Source organism: Acomys russatus, chromosome 10 (genome assembly GCF_903995435.1).
Source record: "Acomys russatus chromosome 10, mAcoRus1.1, whole genome shotgun sequence".
Classification (NCBI taxonomy): Eukaryota; Metazoa; Chordata; class Mammalia; order Rodentia; family Muridae; genus Acomys; species Acomys russatus.
The window spans coordinates 25,347,662-25,364,988 of record NC_067146.1 but is presented as its reverse complement, the minus strand read 5'-3'; the positions used below and the strand labels follow the sequence as shown (position 1 = coordinate 25,364,988).

Here is a 17,327-nt window from a genome sequence, read left to right as displayed (position 1 = left end):
CAGCTTTCAAAATGCTTTTTGTGACTAAATAAAGTGTTAGAGATTTTACTTTTCACAAATTATACTTAAACTTACATTAGATATATTTCAACTGGGCAACTTAAAAATAGCACTGAATCCATTCAAGTAAAACATAATATTACCCCCCTTTCCCCCTGCTTTCTAGCTTCTGAAGAAAACAGATAATGATTGAAGTATGGAAAACTAGAGTATTATTTTTAAATCTCCTGCTGTTGCCAGACACAGATTACTAATTTTTTTTTCTATGTTTCAGTTTTACTCTTCTGTGGTGTCTGTCTCTTAGAATTAGAATAACTTTTTGGTGCTTTCTCCTCTTCTGTATCTGAGTGGAGTTTTTCCCAAGCCTTCTTGGTTTTGAGGGTAATAACCTGATGTTGGTGTTCTATGGAAGCTGGCTGAACATAGAAGGAGAGTTGTAGTCCTCCTGGAATCATATTCTGGCACCATCACCACTACTACAATCACCATCAGCAGCAGAAGCAGCACCACCAACTCCACTACCGCCACCACTGCCATTACCATCACTACAACCATCACCACCACCACCACCACCATCACTACAACATCACCACAACCACTACAACCATCACTACAACCACCACCACCATCACTACAACCATCACCACAACCACTACAACCATCACTACAACCACCACCACCATCACTACAACCATCACCACCACCACCACCACCATCACTACAACATCACCACAACTACTACAACCATCACTACAACCACCACCACCATCACTACAACCATCACCACCGCCACCACCACCATCACTACAACATCACCACAACCACTACAACCATCACTACAACCACCACCACCATCACTACAACCATCACCACCACCACCACCACCATCACTGCAACATCACCACAACCACTACAACCATCACTACAACCACCACCACCATCACTACAACATCACCACAACCACTACAACCATCACTACAACCACCACCACCATCACTACAACCACCACCACCATCACTACAACCATCACCACAACCACTACAACCATCACTACAACCACCACCACCATCACTACAACCATCACTACAACCACCACCACCATCACTACAACCACCACCACTATCACCACAACCACTACAACCATCACTACAACCACCACCACCATCACTACAACCATCACCACCACCACCACTACCATCACTACAGCATCACCACTGCTACCCCCACCACTACCATCACTACAAGAATCACCACTACCACTGCCACCACCACCACCACCATCATCACTACAACCAGCAGCACCACCAATACTACCATCACTACAACCATCACCACCACTACCAGCAGCAGCACACTGCTAGTACTTAGTAAGTGACACCTCTTAATTCTGTAATTGTTTAGTGTTCATCACAACCCTGAAGACGGTAACATTCTATCCAATTTGTGATCTTAAATATGAATGATTCGGTAAACTAATGCTATTATTTGCAACACTAATATTATAGCCACTCTCAACTCAGATATTGACCTGGCTTTCCATGCAAAATGTGTTAGGCTAGTGCTTCTGAGGCAGCAAGATGGCTCAAAAAGTACAGGTAGGTGACCTCTAAGCCTGGTCACCTGACTATAATCCCCAAGGACACATATGACAAAAGGGAGAGAATGCTTGCAGTAAGTTGTCCTTTGACTTCTGTGCACACTGTGGCAAAAAAAAAAAAAAAAAAAAAGAGCCTTCACTTGCAGACATGTCATATGTTACAAATTTGTAAAGACATATCTAATACCCAAAGCTCCATTCCCTCTTCAGAGTTCTGTGTTAAACTTCTATGAAACAATAATTACTCTGATGTGAATGTTATCTTCCTAGACTGTAAAACAATTCTTTAAACAGACTTCTTGAACTAGTGCTGTAGTTGAGACTGAGTTCTGGATCAAATCTCAGAGACTATGTGTGTTAGCTGTGGATAATGTTGGCAACGGAATAAAGAACAGAGAGAAAAAAAGAAATAGAGAGCCAGGCTATCTGCCTGTAACCTTCAGTAACCTTTCCGTTAGACCAGGTGGATTCCAGGGTTTGGATGTGGGAAGCTATTGAAGAGTCCCTCGGGGGAGTGCAGGAAGACACGGGAGTTTTCCTCTAATATTCTTTTGAATCTGTTGAGGAGGAAGATAGTAAAGGCAATTGTTTATTTCCCCAAAGTCAGCCCTGCATGGAAAGTATAACTCTTCTCTAGCGTTCTTTTTAAAATTCTCCTGACCTAGCTCACTTTCCTCTCCATTAGGAAAATGTTGCCTCTGTTTTCTAGCCATGGCCCAGAGCCCTAGGGACTGCCATGTGCCAGAGGCCTCTGTGTAGGCGGTGCACTCCAGGCCTATTTGCTCAGGCAGGTGGTCAATCTAGGCTGGGGCCCAGGAATGCTGCGCAGCCCGTCTTGAGTCAGGCTTTTGCTTGCAGCTGAGCTACTGTGCAAAATTTGTGACAATGCCCCACCCACGCACACCAAACACACTTGAAAAGCAGAACTCCCCAGAGATGCTTGTGTCACTGCCCTACAGCTGGATTTTTTTTTTTTCCAAAGGCTAGACACTTCTCCATTATGGCTGTGACTTGGGATAATTCAAATCTACCTCCAGCCTGCTTTTCCATGCTCTGTTAAGCAACAACAAACACGGTGATGCAATTTCTTGGAGCAGTGATGCAATATTGGAGACAGAAATGCCCTCATCCAGGCGGGCCCTCCCCCTGTGTCGTTTGCACCACCACTTGGCAGATAGTTGGGCAAATATTTCTGGGTACTCTTCACCTTGGATGGTGAAACTAGAGAGTCAGACCTGATCTCCAAGCAGGTTTTTTTTTTTTGTTCAATCACTAATGGTGTATCATTCTGCAAGCTCTGAGGCAGCATTGCTTCCTTTGGCTTGCCAAGTGCTAACATACCTTTTTGCTTCTCAGCATCTCGTTTGCGTGTTAGCTATGCAGAAAGGAAAGTATTCTCAAGTACTTTAAGTCGTAGGAAACTTTATTACAGATTAGTCAAGATAAGACACATACAACTCTTCACTCAAAAATGGGTTGTGGGTGATTCTGAGAATTCTCTGCTTTCTGCCAGTTCCTACATTCCACTTCCTGTCTCTGGTATCTTCGTTCCAGGAAATTAAGAGTACCTGTCATACCACATCTTAGGAGGAAGAAATGAAAGAAAGAAAAAGAGTTGTCTATAGTAGACCTGAGTTTATCACCCAAATTGGTGGTTTTTTTTTTTTTTTTTTTTTTTTTTTTTTTGGTGGCTCTTGATCAAGTCTTTGCTCTGAAGAACTGGCTCCATGATAATCAATGCTTCCTAGTGTATTTGGACACATAATGATCAGATCAATCAATCTAGGACGCTTTCATTATAAACTGGCTCTTCTCCCAAACAGAGCCATCAGTTTCGTCTTCAACAAAACAGAGCTCTTGAGATCAGTGGCAAACAATCTCCCCCAGTGTCTGAACCACTGTTTCTGGTTTTGGTTGTTACTTTAGGGGTGGTGTGGCCCTGGAAGCTCTGCTGATGGCCAGCAGCACAGTGGTGACCTTGGCTTGGGACTGTGACAGCAGTAATTCATAACAGTGTGTTTTTGTTTTATTCGCTGGTGTTTTTCAGTCAAAAGCTCTGCTAAAGAACTTTTTATGCTTTCTTCTGGGCTCCTTGGCAGCAGTTTTTCCTTTGTTTTTGCTAACGTTACAGTAGCTGTCAGTCTTGGGCTGAGGCCTCCTCTTGGTACCCTGGATTGCACAATTCTTGCTTGGCCCAGTTTAGCATAGGCATCCTTCCCAGAACCCAGTTGGCTTCTTAAAGGTTAAACCGTTTTGGCAAAAACTTGTGAATCATGACTAAATAAAACCCATAAAAACTGAAAACCTCAAGGACAGAGGGAAAAGGAATTTTTTTTTTTGACAGTGAACCACATATAGGCAGAAACTTCTTTTTCAAACTTTGTTTCTCTACCCTTCTTCCTGAATTTGATGTGTTTATCTTGGTTCTTATTTGTTTTCTTTTGCTTTGCTTTGTTTGTTTTTAACTGGAGCCTCTCTATATAGGCCAGCCTGGCCTCAAATTCGTGATGCTCCTATCTTGGCATTATACTGTATGCTACCTTGCCTGACACTTTCTTCCTCTTTTACTGTTGATTTTGTTGGTTGTTTTAAGGCATTGTTTTCTTAAAGCCAAGGCAGCTCTGGAAATCCTGACCTTTCTGCGTCTGCCTCCCAAGTGTGGTGCCTGCTGGCATGCTCTACCACACTGCCATGATAATTCTTTCTACTTCACAAATCCCCACCATCTTAAAGTCCTTTGTGGCCTCTGACTCCTCTAAGCAGTGAGTGGTAAACAGAAAATCTGTTAACACTGACTTGTGCTCCCTGTAGGTGAGCTTTTGCATTCTGCTGAGTCATAATTCTGAAAAAACAAAACTAAACAACAACAAAAAAGCACACAAAAGAACACTGTTTTGGAAAGTAATAAATACAACTGTGTAACTGACGTGGTAGAATTTAGGGATCCATGGAGAATAGAAAATGAATGTGTTTGTGTAGAGGGCTTATCTGATGTTACTGTAATCGTTACAGTTTGGGTCTGTGGCTTCTTTGTTTAAAGAGTGGTTTTCCTTCTTTGTGTTTTAGAGGGATCCAAAGTGCTTGATGATATTTTGGTTTTAGGGTTTTTTGTTTGTTTGTTTGTTTTATTTATTTATTTTTTCTTTTAGTTCCAATGTCTGTAGTACACTGTGTAGGACCCATGTCTTTCCCATGATGGTGAGGTTTTGTGAACTTTAATTTTCCTGTAAAGGGCTTCCTCTTCTAAGGTGCTTGTCTCCGTCAGTGCTTGTCTATGTAAGTGGACATGTATTTCTATGTTTTGGATTTGCAGATTCATTTTTTTAAGTGAGGCATCATCTCTAGGATGTCCATTGTCTGACATCGGTTTCAACACTGTGGCTGCTGCCAGTTTTTTTGTCCTCCAACTCAGTGTGACTTGAAGGTTCTCCTTTACTGTCACCTCTTCAGTAAAGCGGAGACACTACGACTTACCAGCTCATTTTTCTTCTACCAAGTGGTGGTAACGATGCCTGTTCTTCTGCCGGTCTTTGTTTTCTCCCTTCGTCTGATGCCCTTCACTGCCTTGACCACCAAGTCATCCTGTGTCTCCAGCTGCTCTGAGATTTGGTTGTCATTTGTCCACATTACCTCAAAGTGTCAGAGTATAAAGATTAGATCAGCTCTCCATTCTGTCCTCTGATTTTAACCAAGGTATGTCACACACTAGGAGACCAATCTCACTTCACAGTGGGCTTGTCGTTCGAATGTGTAAGACAAAACATGTACACTAACCAATGATGGAAAGTGCAAGAGTGGGGAACAGCACAAACCCGCTGAAAGCACACTTCATTGGAGAGGAAGCTTGATTAGCCAACAGAAATGAAAACAGTCCCCATTAGGAAAAGCAAAGTAAGCCTCTTTTGGGGGCACTCAAACCACTTGTCATATGGTAAGGTAAGACAATTGCAGCAATTGATGAAAATGTGGGAGATCTCTTGCTTTGTTAGTCGAAAGAAACAGTTGGTGCAGTTGCTTTAGAGAAAAAGTTTTCAATTCCATTTCCAAGTAATATTAAGCAAGCACAATCCCACAACCCCAATGTCATACAGCTACTTACTTAGTGTGTGTGTGTGTTCTGAGGGAAGTTTTTTCCAAAAACCATGTTTAGTCAGGCAGAGCTACAGGAGCAGCCAGAATATTTACAGATTAGTGAGGGTAAATCAGATCTGGTGTGCTCATCAGTGAAGATGCCGCACAGAGGGGAAAATGAGCCCTTTGAGTCAAGGTGGATAGCTCTTAGGCCCTCTGAGGAAAGGTGCCGCTCGCTGGACTTCATGCAGAGTGACTTCCTTTCCGATAGAGAGTGGACAAGTAGATATTGCAGCCCCACTATTTTTTCCTTTGTTTCATTTTGCCATCTAGTTAAGAATGGGCCTCATCCTAAAGCCCATGCTGGCCTGGGACTCATTGCCACCCACGTACCTTAGTCTCCGCAATGCTAGGATTACAGGCAAGGACCCCACCATGTTTGGCCTAACTCTCTAGTTATATTTTTCAGTGGGACAAACATTCTTTCCCTCTTTATTTTGATAGATTTATCACACATGATAAGTTCTATGTGTGGCATATTTTATGATTCATATGTAAGGAATCTGTATGCTTAATCAGTGTTTTAAAATTTAGGAATACTCAGTAAATGTATATTGCTTATAAATTTCCTTTTGCATTCTTGAAATTTAAACATAGTAGAATAGAAATTAAGTTCTTAGTGAAATGTTATTGAGATTGGTCACTGTGGGTAATTGTTTAAAGATTCATTAGATAGGGATGAAATGCTACCAATTAAGCACTATGTTAATTTTTTAGACAGTTTCTCACTATGTAGCACAGAGTGGCCTTTCACTCGTGACCCCCCTCCACCATGGATGGTGGGACTGTCGGCATTCTACATGACATGGAGCCCTCGACACTATTTTCTTAATGATAAGGTAGTTCTCTACAACTTTTCACATATTTTACAAATCATTATGATAATATCATCCTGAAAAATCTCAAAGGAACAAAGAAATATCAGATAGAACCTGGGATGAACTGGCAGAGGAACTCACCCAAAGATGCTCTATAAATCAGGAGCTTTGTAAGGCCATGGGCTTCAGACTCACATAGTCTAGACACTCACATTGACTCACTGTTTTTTTTGTTTTTTTTTTTTTTTTTAATGTTTTTGTAACCAAAAAAAGAAGAAGAAGAAAAAGAAAAGAAAGAAAGATTGTTTGAAATATTTGGATACTACCAAATGTCAACATATTAGGGAACATGGCGAGACCTAAACTCTTTGCAACACTAAAGTCTAAAGTCTCAACTAAAACATCCCTTTTTAAGTTTCTGTATGAGCATTGTATGTGAGAGTGGCTTTGCCACTTTGAAAAGGAAAGAGATGCTGTTAGTCTTTAGTGCCACAGACAGCTCTGGACTTTATCCTCTGACTGTTCCAACCCCTTCTCCTTCATGGTATTCAGTGTATGGAAAAAGGACTTTGGGTTTCAACCTTTATTTCAGCCACCCACGAAATTCACCGCTGCAGAAAAACTGGCATGTTCCGGGTGCTAGGAGGCTGACAATGGGAGGGCTAGTTACAGGTTTGTGGAGGTGAAAGGTGCCTGCTTGCTTCTCCTCCCCAGAAATGCTGTATCCCTGGTGACGGGATAGCTCTGTCAGGTTACAGGTCCTTGCAGAAGAACAGCATCCAGAGCAAGGTGTGCTCTCCCTCTCACAGCAAGGCTAGCCATGAAACAATCGTGCTTTTTGTCTGGAGACTTCCTTTATCCTTTGGTTTTCACATCATTTGCTGAAACTCTATTGAAGGTTGGTAGTGTAGCTCAATGGCAGAGCACTTGCCCAGCAATCATGAGGTTGTGGGTTTGATCCCCAGTGCAGTACAATGTACATTGAACAAAATATGTAAACAGACTAATGAATGAAACCAAAACTTCCAGAAAATAACCCAAAATGTATACTGTAAGAAGTATAAATATCCTGATGTTGGCACAAGCCTCAAACTTTAGTCATATTGTTCTATTACATGTGTTAAAGAATTAATAAATAAATATTTCAAGAAAACAAACAAACAAATAAATAAATATTTTCACCAGTTAATCCTCTCATTTGTCCCAATTTAAAAAAAAAAATGAATTTTGTAGCATTTATAGTAAATATATTAGAAGCCGCACGTGGTGGCACACACCTTTAATCCCAGCACTCAGGAGGCAGAGGCAGGCGATCGCTGTGAGTTCAAGGCCAACCTGGTCTACAAAGTGACTCCAGGACAGCCAAGGCTACACAGAGAAACCCTGTCTCAAAACACCAAACTAGATATACATACGTATATATATGTGTATATGTACATATTAGATGGCTGTTTGATTTTTTTTTTCTGTCAGTTTGTGAAATATGGTGTTACTTAGGAAGGCATCAAGAAATGGTAAAGATTGAAGTGCTTTGCTACCATCAGGAAGAGGTAAAGCCCCTTTATCATTCTTAGTGTTTGCTATTCCTTTTGTTAAAAGTAAGTAAAACTAGTAATTATACTTGGACCTAACTCCAGCCTCACTGTTTGTCTTTAAATGTTTTTGTAAAAACAAAAACTAACCAAAAACAAAAGCAAAAAAAAAAAAAAAAAAAAAAAAAGAAAGAAAGAAAAAAAACCCTGTGGTTCATGGTTTAATGGATACTTAAGTATTGAATTGATGATTAATATGTCTAATATTTCCTATTTTTCTTTCTTTGAAGCGTATGTGTGGAACAATAAACTTTCTATTTAGTCAATTTATTTCAGCAGTGTTGCTGAGAGCAGTAGGTTGTAAGATATGCAGAAAAGTGATACCTGGTATTGAGATCTGTGACAAAGTGAGCCAGAGTCACATGTGCACAATCACAGCTCAGGTTTCTAGGCCACTCGTCCGGAATTTAACTTGAGCTCCTTGTTATCCACTTAGCTCACAGTCAACGACAGATGTGTAGGGCTGGGTATCCTTTGAGTTATATCTTGGACCAGTTTTTACCCTGTCTCCTCTGGATAACATGTCTCTTTTGTGTCAATTTTTCTCTCACTCCATGGTTCCCTCTGGCCGGCTAATGAAGACTGTTGTGTCCACTGTATCCTGGCATGCTTGTTCTGTGAATTCCTGACCCTCTGCAACATTGTCCTGGGACAAGCTTCCTGTGGCATCTGCACCTCCGAAGCCTGCTGCTGCTGCTGTGGGGACGAGATGGGCGACGACTGCAACTGCCCTTGTGACATGGACTGTGGCATCATGGATGCCTGTTGTGAATCCTCAGACTGTTTAGAAATCTGTATGGAGTGCTGTGGCATCTGTTTTCCTTCATAAAGATTCATCTTTTGTTTGTATTAAAACTGGAGAGAGACAATTTTACAATATTTCTTGTAGGGGAAAGAAAAGCACATGGTAAGATTCTCATGAAGCAAGTCAGTATTTGCACTGTTTAACTCATGATTTTTAAGTAATCTCTGAAATTCTTCCTCTTTCATCAGATCTATGTGGTTTAATATGTGAAGTTTTAACTAACTGGTTTTTGAAGCTTCTTCATGGATGATAATAATTGGAAGACTTTGTAACCCACACATACCCTAAAATGTTAAATGCCTTCTTTCTGTTGACATGTCTGTCTCTCCTAAGCATTCTCATGAACTCTTTGCTCTAAATACAACCTTGCTCAGTGTGTATTTAAGCCAGATCACTATGTCTGATGTTTACCAACTAGGGGTCAAATGAACATTATTTTAATTCTAAGTAAGCCTGAGCATTGGGCAGCGCTGTAAACAGATGTGGACACTCCGTGTAACTCTCCTCTGTGCTTCCCACCTCTCCTGCTCTGAGGAGCATGCTGAGGAAGATTGCTCTGCTCTCGCCTGGTGCAACATTCAGCGTAATGAAGGAGGAAGATGGGATGGGAGCTGCAAAGAGCTAGCACAGTCATGACATCAGGACTGTAAAGGACAGAGGCCATAGCAACAAACACAAGCGAATGACAGGTTATTTAAGAAGGCTTGCAGGAGGATGTGTCACATTGTGGATGCCTTAGGGTGAGCTACTTAAATTTAGCGGAAAGTTTTGGGTGGACAGCCTCAACTGTCTGTGCTCTGAACAAGTGGAAAGAATGTGCCTCCATTTGCACATTGCAGCAACACAGCTTTCTTAGAACTATAAAGTCTAAACTAATGCAAATATGCACTTTCCTACACATAATTTAAGTGTTATAAATTTTAATGAAAACATAATACCTTGTTAACATAACTATATTTTACCAAAAAAAAAAAAAAAATGTAGAACACTTTTTAACAACTTTCATTTAAATGAGCTTTTTTCCCCCAAGATTAAAAAGTCCCAGTATTCTGATTTGGTGTTTTTCCAAAGCTGGCTTATGTTTTGAAAGATTCAGTTCTTTATGCAGGGGTGGCGTTGGGCGGTGGTGGTGGTGGTGGGGTTTCTATTTATTTGCATTGGCTTGTAGCCATAGCCTCGTTGTATTTTGTAAGTGTGTAAGTTTTAGATCCACTACAGGAGGAGTTCAGCTGTCCAGCACCGTCACCAGATATCAGTATGCCAATTGTGTGTTAACTTATGCCAATGTGGTGGGTCAAAGGCACTAAAAGCTTAAAGAAATACATTCCTGGTGAGACTGAGTATATAGTGGCAGAGTTAGCTCACCTGTGAGGGAGGGTTTGCGTTCATTCTCTCCAGATTTGAAATTCGGTTACACTGAATAACTTCTTGTAGGGTCATAAAAGTATGTTTGGGTTAGTAGTTCTTTTCTGTTCCAGGTGAATATCATATTGTTAGAAATAAGGCCTTTTTAGAAGCTTTTAGCCAACCTAGACTTTTAGGAGACCTGAACATTTTTTTTTTTAACATGAAGAATGAGAATGTCACCAGTTTTTTTCCATTGAAAGTTAGCCTAGCTTATAGTTAAATTATTACTTTAAATATTCTTAGGAAAAGAAAGTGAGTTTCCCTTCTAGTGCAATTTACACGTGCATACACTTTAAGCACGATGCTAATGTACAGCTGCCTTTCCCTTCATCTTTTAAACAGCAGCTTTCATTTGTTACATCAGATATAATGGGAACATTACTCTTTCCATATACCCACTGTTGGTTTGTGCTTCTATCATAGGATGAAGAAGAGCATCGGTTTATAGATAAACCTCCTAGTGATTGTTAGAATATGTGACTTGTTCTCCTGTAAAACTGTCTAACCAAGAGGCTTGTCTGATGCTTGAATATATCTTGCTATGATTTGCAGTGAAAATGTTAGTTCATTTGAAATGTTTTTCTGTAATAGAGAATATTCGTGAATACCAGAATTTAATTTCCATACTTTTCCATGGAGGACTTTTCTTCAGCTCTCTACCCCGGGCAAGCCATTCCTTAAGGCATCTTGTATAATTCAAAAAAAAAAAAAAAAAAAAAAATAGGCAAATGTGAAAACAGTTTCAACATATTTTTGAATTTTGGTATGTAAAGTGTTTTTGTTGAATCTTACGGCGTCAAAACTAATTGCTATAGTTTATAGCTAGACAGTCTCTTTTTAAACGTGGCATATTTTCAAACTGGAGCTGTATTATCCTGGATAACTTAAAATAAAAAAAAACATGACTTCATTATTGTGCCTTAAGATCGTTTTATATCTAATTAATATATTAGTTGCTGTATATTTAAAAGATTTCCACAATAACTTAAAACCTGAAGATTTCCATTACCCTTTTATGTATCTTCCTGAAAATTTCCCTAGTCTTTCTTTCCCACTAACGAACTGAGAAATACATGGGATATTTTGTCCACAAGTTATACTGCCTCGTGATACCAAAATACAGTGTTCTTTTAAATATTCACACCATGTACAAATAGGAGCTTCTTTTTTCTCACTCTTCCTTCCTTCATTACCTCCACCTTCCCTCTCCCTTATCTTCTCCTTTCTTTTTTTCTATCCCCTCTCTCCCTCCCTCTTTACATCTTTCTCACTCTTTTTCCTTTAAGGTAACATCTTTTTTTTTTTACATATTTATTAATTTTACATACTGATTGATGCCCCCTCTTCTCCTCGAAGTCCCCAACTCACACATCCCTCTCCCTCCCCCATTGTCCATTCTCCTTCTCCTCAGAGAATGAAGATGTCCCCCATGGACCTGGCACGTCAGAACTAGACACATCCTCTTCTACTGAGACTACACAAGGTGACCCAGTTAGGGGATCTAAAGGAGGCACCAGAGTCAGAGAGCATCCTGCTCCAGTTGTTGGGGGATCCACATGAAGACCAAGCTACACATTGCTACATATGTGCAGGGGGCCTAGGACTCATCCTCACATTCTCTTTGGTTGATGGTTCATTCTCTGTGAGCCCAGGTTAGTTGACATTTGTAGGTCTTCTTGTACAGTCCTTGACCCCTCTGGCTCCCTGAGTCATTCCTCTAACTCTTCCAAGCAACTCCCTGAGCTCTGTCTAAAGTTTGGCTGTGGGTCTCTGCATTTGTTTCCATAAGGTGCTGCTAGACTCTTGTATGCAAGCATAGCAGAGTATCCTTAATAGTATCTGGGGTTGGCTCTCTCCTATGGGATGGATCTCAAGTAGGGCCAGTCCTTGCTTGGCCATTCCCTTAATCTCTGCTCCATCTTTGTCCCTGCACATCCACAGACCCAAGGGAGCTAAGTTTCAAGGAAGACTCAAGAAAGTATGCTTGAGTCTCACTCAGAAAAGGAAATAAAATAGACATCGGAGGTGGATGGAGGGAGGGAACTGGGTAAGGAGAAGGGAGGGGGAAGAGAGCAGGAGTTGGAAGTTAGAAGTAGAGAGAGCTGGGAGTGGGGCAGGTGAGAGAATGGAAATTGGAGATGGGGCACGTCTCTGGGATTTGCCAGAGACCTGAGATAGGGGAGGCCCCAGGAAGTCTATGGGGTCACTCTAGCTGAGACTCCTAGCAGCAGGGAACATAAAGCCTGAAGTGGCCAGGCAGGACTTTCATTGGAGGGATAGCACCAACCCACCCACGAAACCTTTGGGTCTTTTCTTCTTTAAGACAAGATCTCATACAATAGCCAAGGCTGACTTTCCCCTCACTGTGTAGCTCAGGGTAACTTTAAACTCACATCTGCTCCCCTCCTCAGCCTCCCTAGGCCAGGAACTCATGAACAATTCACTTGCTTTCACTTGGTCAGTAGATTGATTTCACTTATTTACCCAAGGAATTCATCTCAAAGTACTAAACTAAAGAAATACTTTTTTTATATACTAACACTGAGTGGCAAACACATGTATCCCAAGTTATAAAACTGGGCATTACATTTAAAAAATTTTGTGTAAAATTTCATTGTCGGAAGTGATACCTGCCCCAATCCCATGCCATCTGTCTCTCTAACCCTGGGAACCTTAGCCACACCTATCTCATTTGCCCTGCCCAGGTGTGACAGGCTTTTATCATGTTGCATCATAAGACATCAGACTATGCTCCAACAGAAAAAAGTTATGGAAACAGGGTTGCATTGTGGTACAGGCCTGACACGGAAGTTACTTTAGCAGATATAGTCACTGGTTACTAAATTCATCCTGTATCTCATTGCAAACTGTCAACAGTAGCAGCACGTTTTACTTTTAAAATCTGTGACTTGGGCTGGAGCATTTCCTGTTCTTCCAGAGGACCCACGTTCAGAAGGATCTGGGTTTGACCCAGCACCCACATCAGAGGACTCCCTACCACCTTTAACTCCAGTTCCAAGGCATCTGACACCTTCTTCTGCCCTCCCAGGATACCCACATGCACATGGCGCATGTAAACTCATGCCCCCTATCTCTCTCATACACAGATAAATAATAAATAAATAGATAAATACTATGACACAAAATCCTACCCATAAGATCAGATTTTAATGGAATGAGTAGCTAACCAAGAGATAACAGTCAAAGTCATGACCACGCCCCAGCTACAAATCAGAATCCTTCAGGTAGAGAACTGACCCATTCTGTATTTACCATGCCGGGACAGAGCATAGTCACTAAGGCCACAACTAAAGCTCAAAAGCAGCCAATTTTTCCATGCCTTCCAATTGGGCACTAACTCACATTTTTCCCTCTGTGGCTTGTTTGTGCATTATTTATATTCATTTACGTTTCTGTCAATAGGTTCCCCTCACTTACTTGTTTGGGAAGAGGCTGTAAAGAAATCATTTTTAGGAAACCCCTCCTTTGACGCTTTCGTCACCTGGAGCTAAAGACACATCTGTAGGAGACAAAGACAAAGGTAGCTCTACAATTAGACACTTACCTCCAGGCAGCCCCCCTTTGTGAAATTTAGTTGAGAAAATAATTATTCTTTTGAAAAAAAAATAGTAAAAAGCAAATTCAAACACAGAAATTCTAAGTTTAACTTGGAAAAAAAAAAGTGAAACGGTTCTTAAGTTCTGTCTGATGCATAGAGGGGCAGAAGCAAAGGAATTACATTCCAAAGCCAAGAAAGAGGGTGGACAAAAGCATCCGAGTCACTCGACATAGTTCATAGCCTTTTCCAAAGGAATAAAAGTCTGTTGCGCAGGGAACCAAAAGACCTCATTATAGGATGAAACCAAGCCATATTAAAGCTTGTGCACTAGTAACTATGTCTAAAAACAGCCTGCTGTTTTATATTGAACCAATACATTTCTTAACTTGGTAGGTTGCAGTGTAAAGATGTACAGAGCCTGTCTGCTGGATGCTCTGCCAATTACAGATGTGGCTGAGTTGTGTCAAACACCTACAAACAGCACGGAAAGCAATCTTCAAGTGAAACAAAAGAGGTTTTGAAGTATCCCCTCAAAACCTAAGAAGCACAGTTCATCAGGTGTCTGACTCTTGGAGTTTTAAAATGTTCTTTATTATATAATTTAATGTGGCCATCATGTGATCCCTCAATCAGAGTGCACAGTTCTTTCAAGGACATGAATAGTACCCGAGAGATACAGAGAATATCTTAGAAGTAGCACTTTCAGGTGACAAGCCATCTCTGATCAGCTCTGCAGAAAGTGTGTTTTATTAGCATCAGGGTTAAGGAACGAGTGAAATATCCTGCGATACTCATTACACTCAACATTGTTAGATAACCAGAAAGAATAATTGGTCATATTTACACAATTACATTTTAGTAAACTGCTATGCCATTTTGACTGTATATTATATATTCTGGTAAAAGTACATTAAGTTGCAATCCAAAAGCAGTTTAGCTGCTAAGGGCATTATTTCTTTTTTATCTAATTACTCACAAATTAATGAATAAAATTAAATTCCAGTCACTGAAGAAACTGAAGCAACCAGTGGAGGGGGCGGGGGAGCAGAAACACAGATTAGTTAAAGCGAAGATATGTGATGCATTTCTTTTATTCAAACTTGGTGCTTAAAAAAGAACAAATCCATCATCTTGGAATTTGACTTGTAGCTTGACATTCAAAATAATCTGAGTAGAATTTCAGTGAGGTAAGCACAAAACCAGTGCAAGTTGTGTCACTCTCAATTACTCTACTCAGGTGGTATACCCATTAAAATTCCCACTTGTGGGTTCCGCTCACTATGCAAATGGGGTCATTACCTAGAGAATTTAATTGGTTATGACACTGGGAGTAGGACTTCTCCTTTCAAAATACACCCACTTACACATATTTTTGCTACAAATTTGATTCCTATATAGACTTCAGATTATTTCGCTTTATAAATATTTACTAAAGTTAGACTCTCGTTATTTATTTACTACAAATAGTTCAAGCTGGACTTAAATTACTTTGGTGTAGTTTTATATGTTGGTCCAGGTGAGTTGGAAAGATCTTTTTAACTAGGTGTTTATCAAAGTATTATTAAGAGTCTTTGTACCTTTCAGTTTGTCAATTGTATGTGGGTACATTTCAGTACAGATACTTCCATCATGTAATTTAACATTCTCTCATAGTAATTCAATATATTTAATTTGAAAAGCTCATTTATTTTCTCCATGGGACACTTTAAAAGAGTATACAGTTGAATATTAACTTGTTCTCTTAGGTGAATTTATAAACACACAAGTACATACCCATGATATTGCTGAGGCCAGGTGTCTGTAGCATTTATATGATTTTTATATTTACTGAAAGAACATAATAAGGACATTAAGCTATTTGTCACAGTCAGTCTCAGAGACACTTCCATTATAAGCTGTAAGACTCCTGAATATAGAGTGAATAAACAGTACATTGCTGTAAAAGGCACGGGGCTATGTACACAGCAAGGGCTTGTCACTGATTCAAGAGATTCCTACCCGAGAGACCACACTGTCTAACAAGGATAGTGATAATGCTTGAATTGACAATGAACCCTGAAATCACAGTGTAGTTTAATGGATGGAATTGAGTTGAGCATCCTGGACCATGACTTGATAGCATTTCCCAGAGTGAGCTGGAAGTAGGAACAGAGTTGCTGTGTTTATGGGATGCTCTTAGGGAGGCACTAATAATTCCTTGAAAGACAGGTTTATGCTGTCTAAATTTGTATTATTAGACCATGTTGTGTATCTGCCAAGAGCCTATCACCATTTACGCAGATATAAAAAGAATACATTTCTTTCTTTCTTTCTTTCTTTCTTTCTTTCTTTCTTTCTTTCTTTCTGAAGAAGAGCACCCTAAAACCACAGACTTGGGGTGTGGGAAAACAACCTTCAAGGATATAAAAGGATGAATACTACAAATTCATAGCTGGACTGTTGGGCAGGATTTTTAACATCTGTAACGATGGGAAATTTCCCATAGAATATCAAATATGGGTCCAAGTCTCTAACATTCATTTTCTATGATATTTCTAATTGTGCCCGGAGGATAAGAAGGAGTTGGCGCATCCAATAAATATAATCATTTACATGCATGGAGCTCCCTTTGAAGTTAATAGAACCTATGGAAAGAGGAGTTATGCATGGCAGAAGCAAAGTTCAACGGGAATCTCGGTCTTTCTTTTTAACATGCAGTGGTACTGCCAACACATTTGGATTTCCTCACCGCTTATCTTTCCTTTGTGTGTGATGTTTCAGTTGGAGTTGAGTGAAGTGCTCCATGTGTTAAGGAAAGATAGTCCAAAGACAGGATATGATGATTGGCAAGCACATTCCCAGGGACCAGCTTTGGGAGATAGCAATCCAGAAGTGATAGGGCCTGACATTTGTAGAGCTTGTTAAGCTTTTCAAAAGCAAACCAAATCCATTTTCTTATTTGATCTTCTCAACACTACAGTTCTTCTTGGATATACTTTTTTTTTTTTTTACCTCCAATTTACAGGTAAAAAAAAAAAAAAAAAAAAAAACTGGGACATATTACTGGACCTTCTTTCCCAAAGTAATGCTTAGTTTATTGATAAACCAAAGAAACCTGATTTTTATTCTTGGATCATGTCTTTATACAGCCCATGTCTCACACATTTTTTAGTTGGGACAAATTGATAGTCATTGTTCTGTGTCAACGTGGAATGAGGACATAAAAATCTTACCTGTCATGTTTCTTGTTTCCCATCTTTCCTACCTTGAATGTTGAACTGGCTTAGAGTCTGAACAAGATACAAAGTCATAGCTACTTATAGCACTTAGCTGTCCCTGTGTGTACTTACCCTTGACTGAGTCCGCCTAATGGAGATTACTGACTTGTGCTTAATATCGGTGCCTTTTCCTCTAGTCAAGTGTCTGATGTCTTTAAGAC

The 17,327-nt window shown here is 40.1% G+C and overlaps 1 protein-coding gene across 1 annotated transcript in view; it reads left to right on the top strand.

Annotated features, from left to right (window-relative positions):
• Mdfic (MyoD family inhibitor domain containing) overlaps positions 1–10,067 on the top strand; it is an 80,567-nt gene extending 70,500 nt beyond the window's left edge. Inside the window, exon 4 of the mRNA XM_051151904.1 lies at positions 8,720–10,067. Within this exon, the coding sequence (XP_051007861.1) occupies positions 8,720–8,967 (248 nt within the window). The 3' untranslated portion in view covers positions 8,968–10,067. The remainder of the gene's footprint in view (positions 1–8,719) is intronic.
• Positions 10,068–17,327: the final 7,260 nt, after the last annotated feature.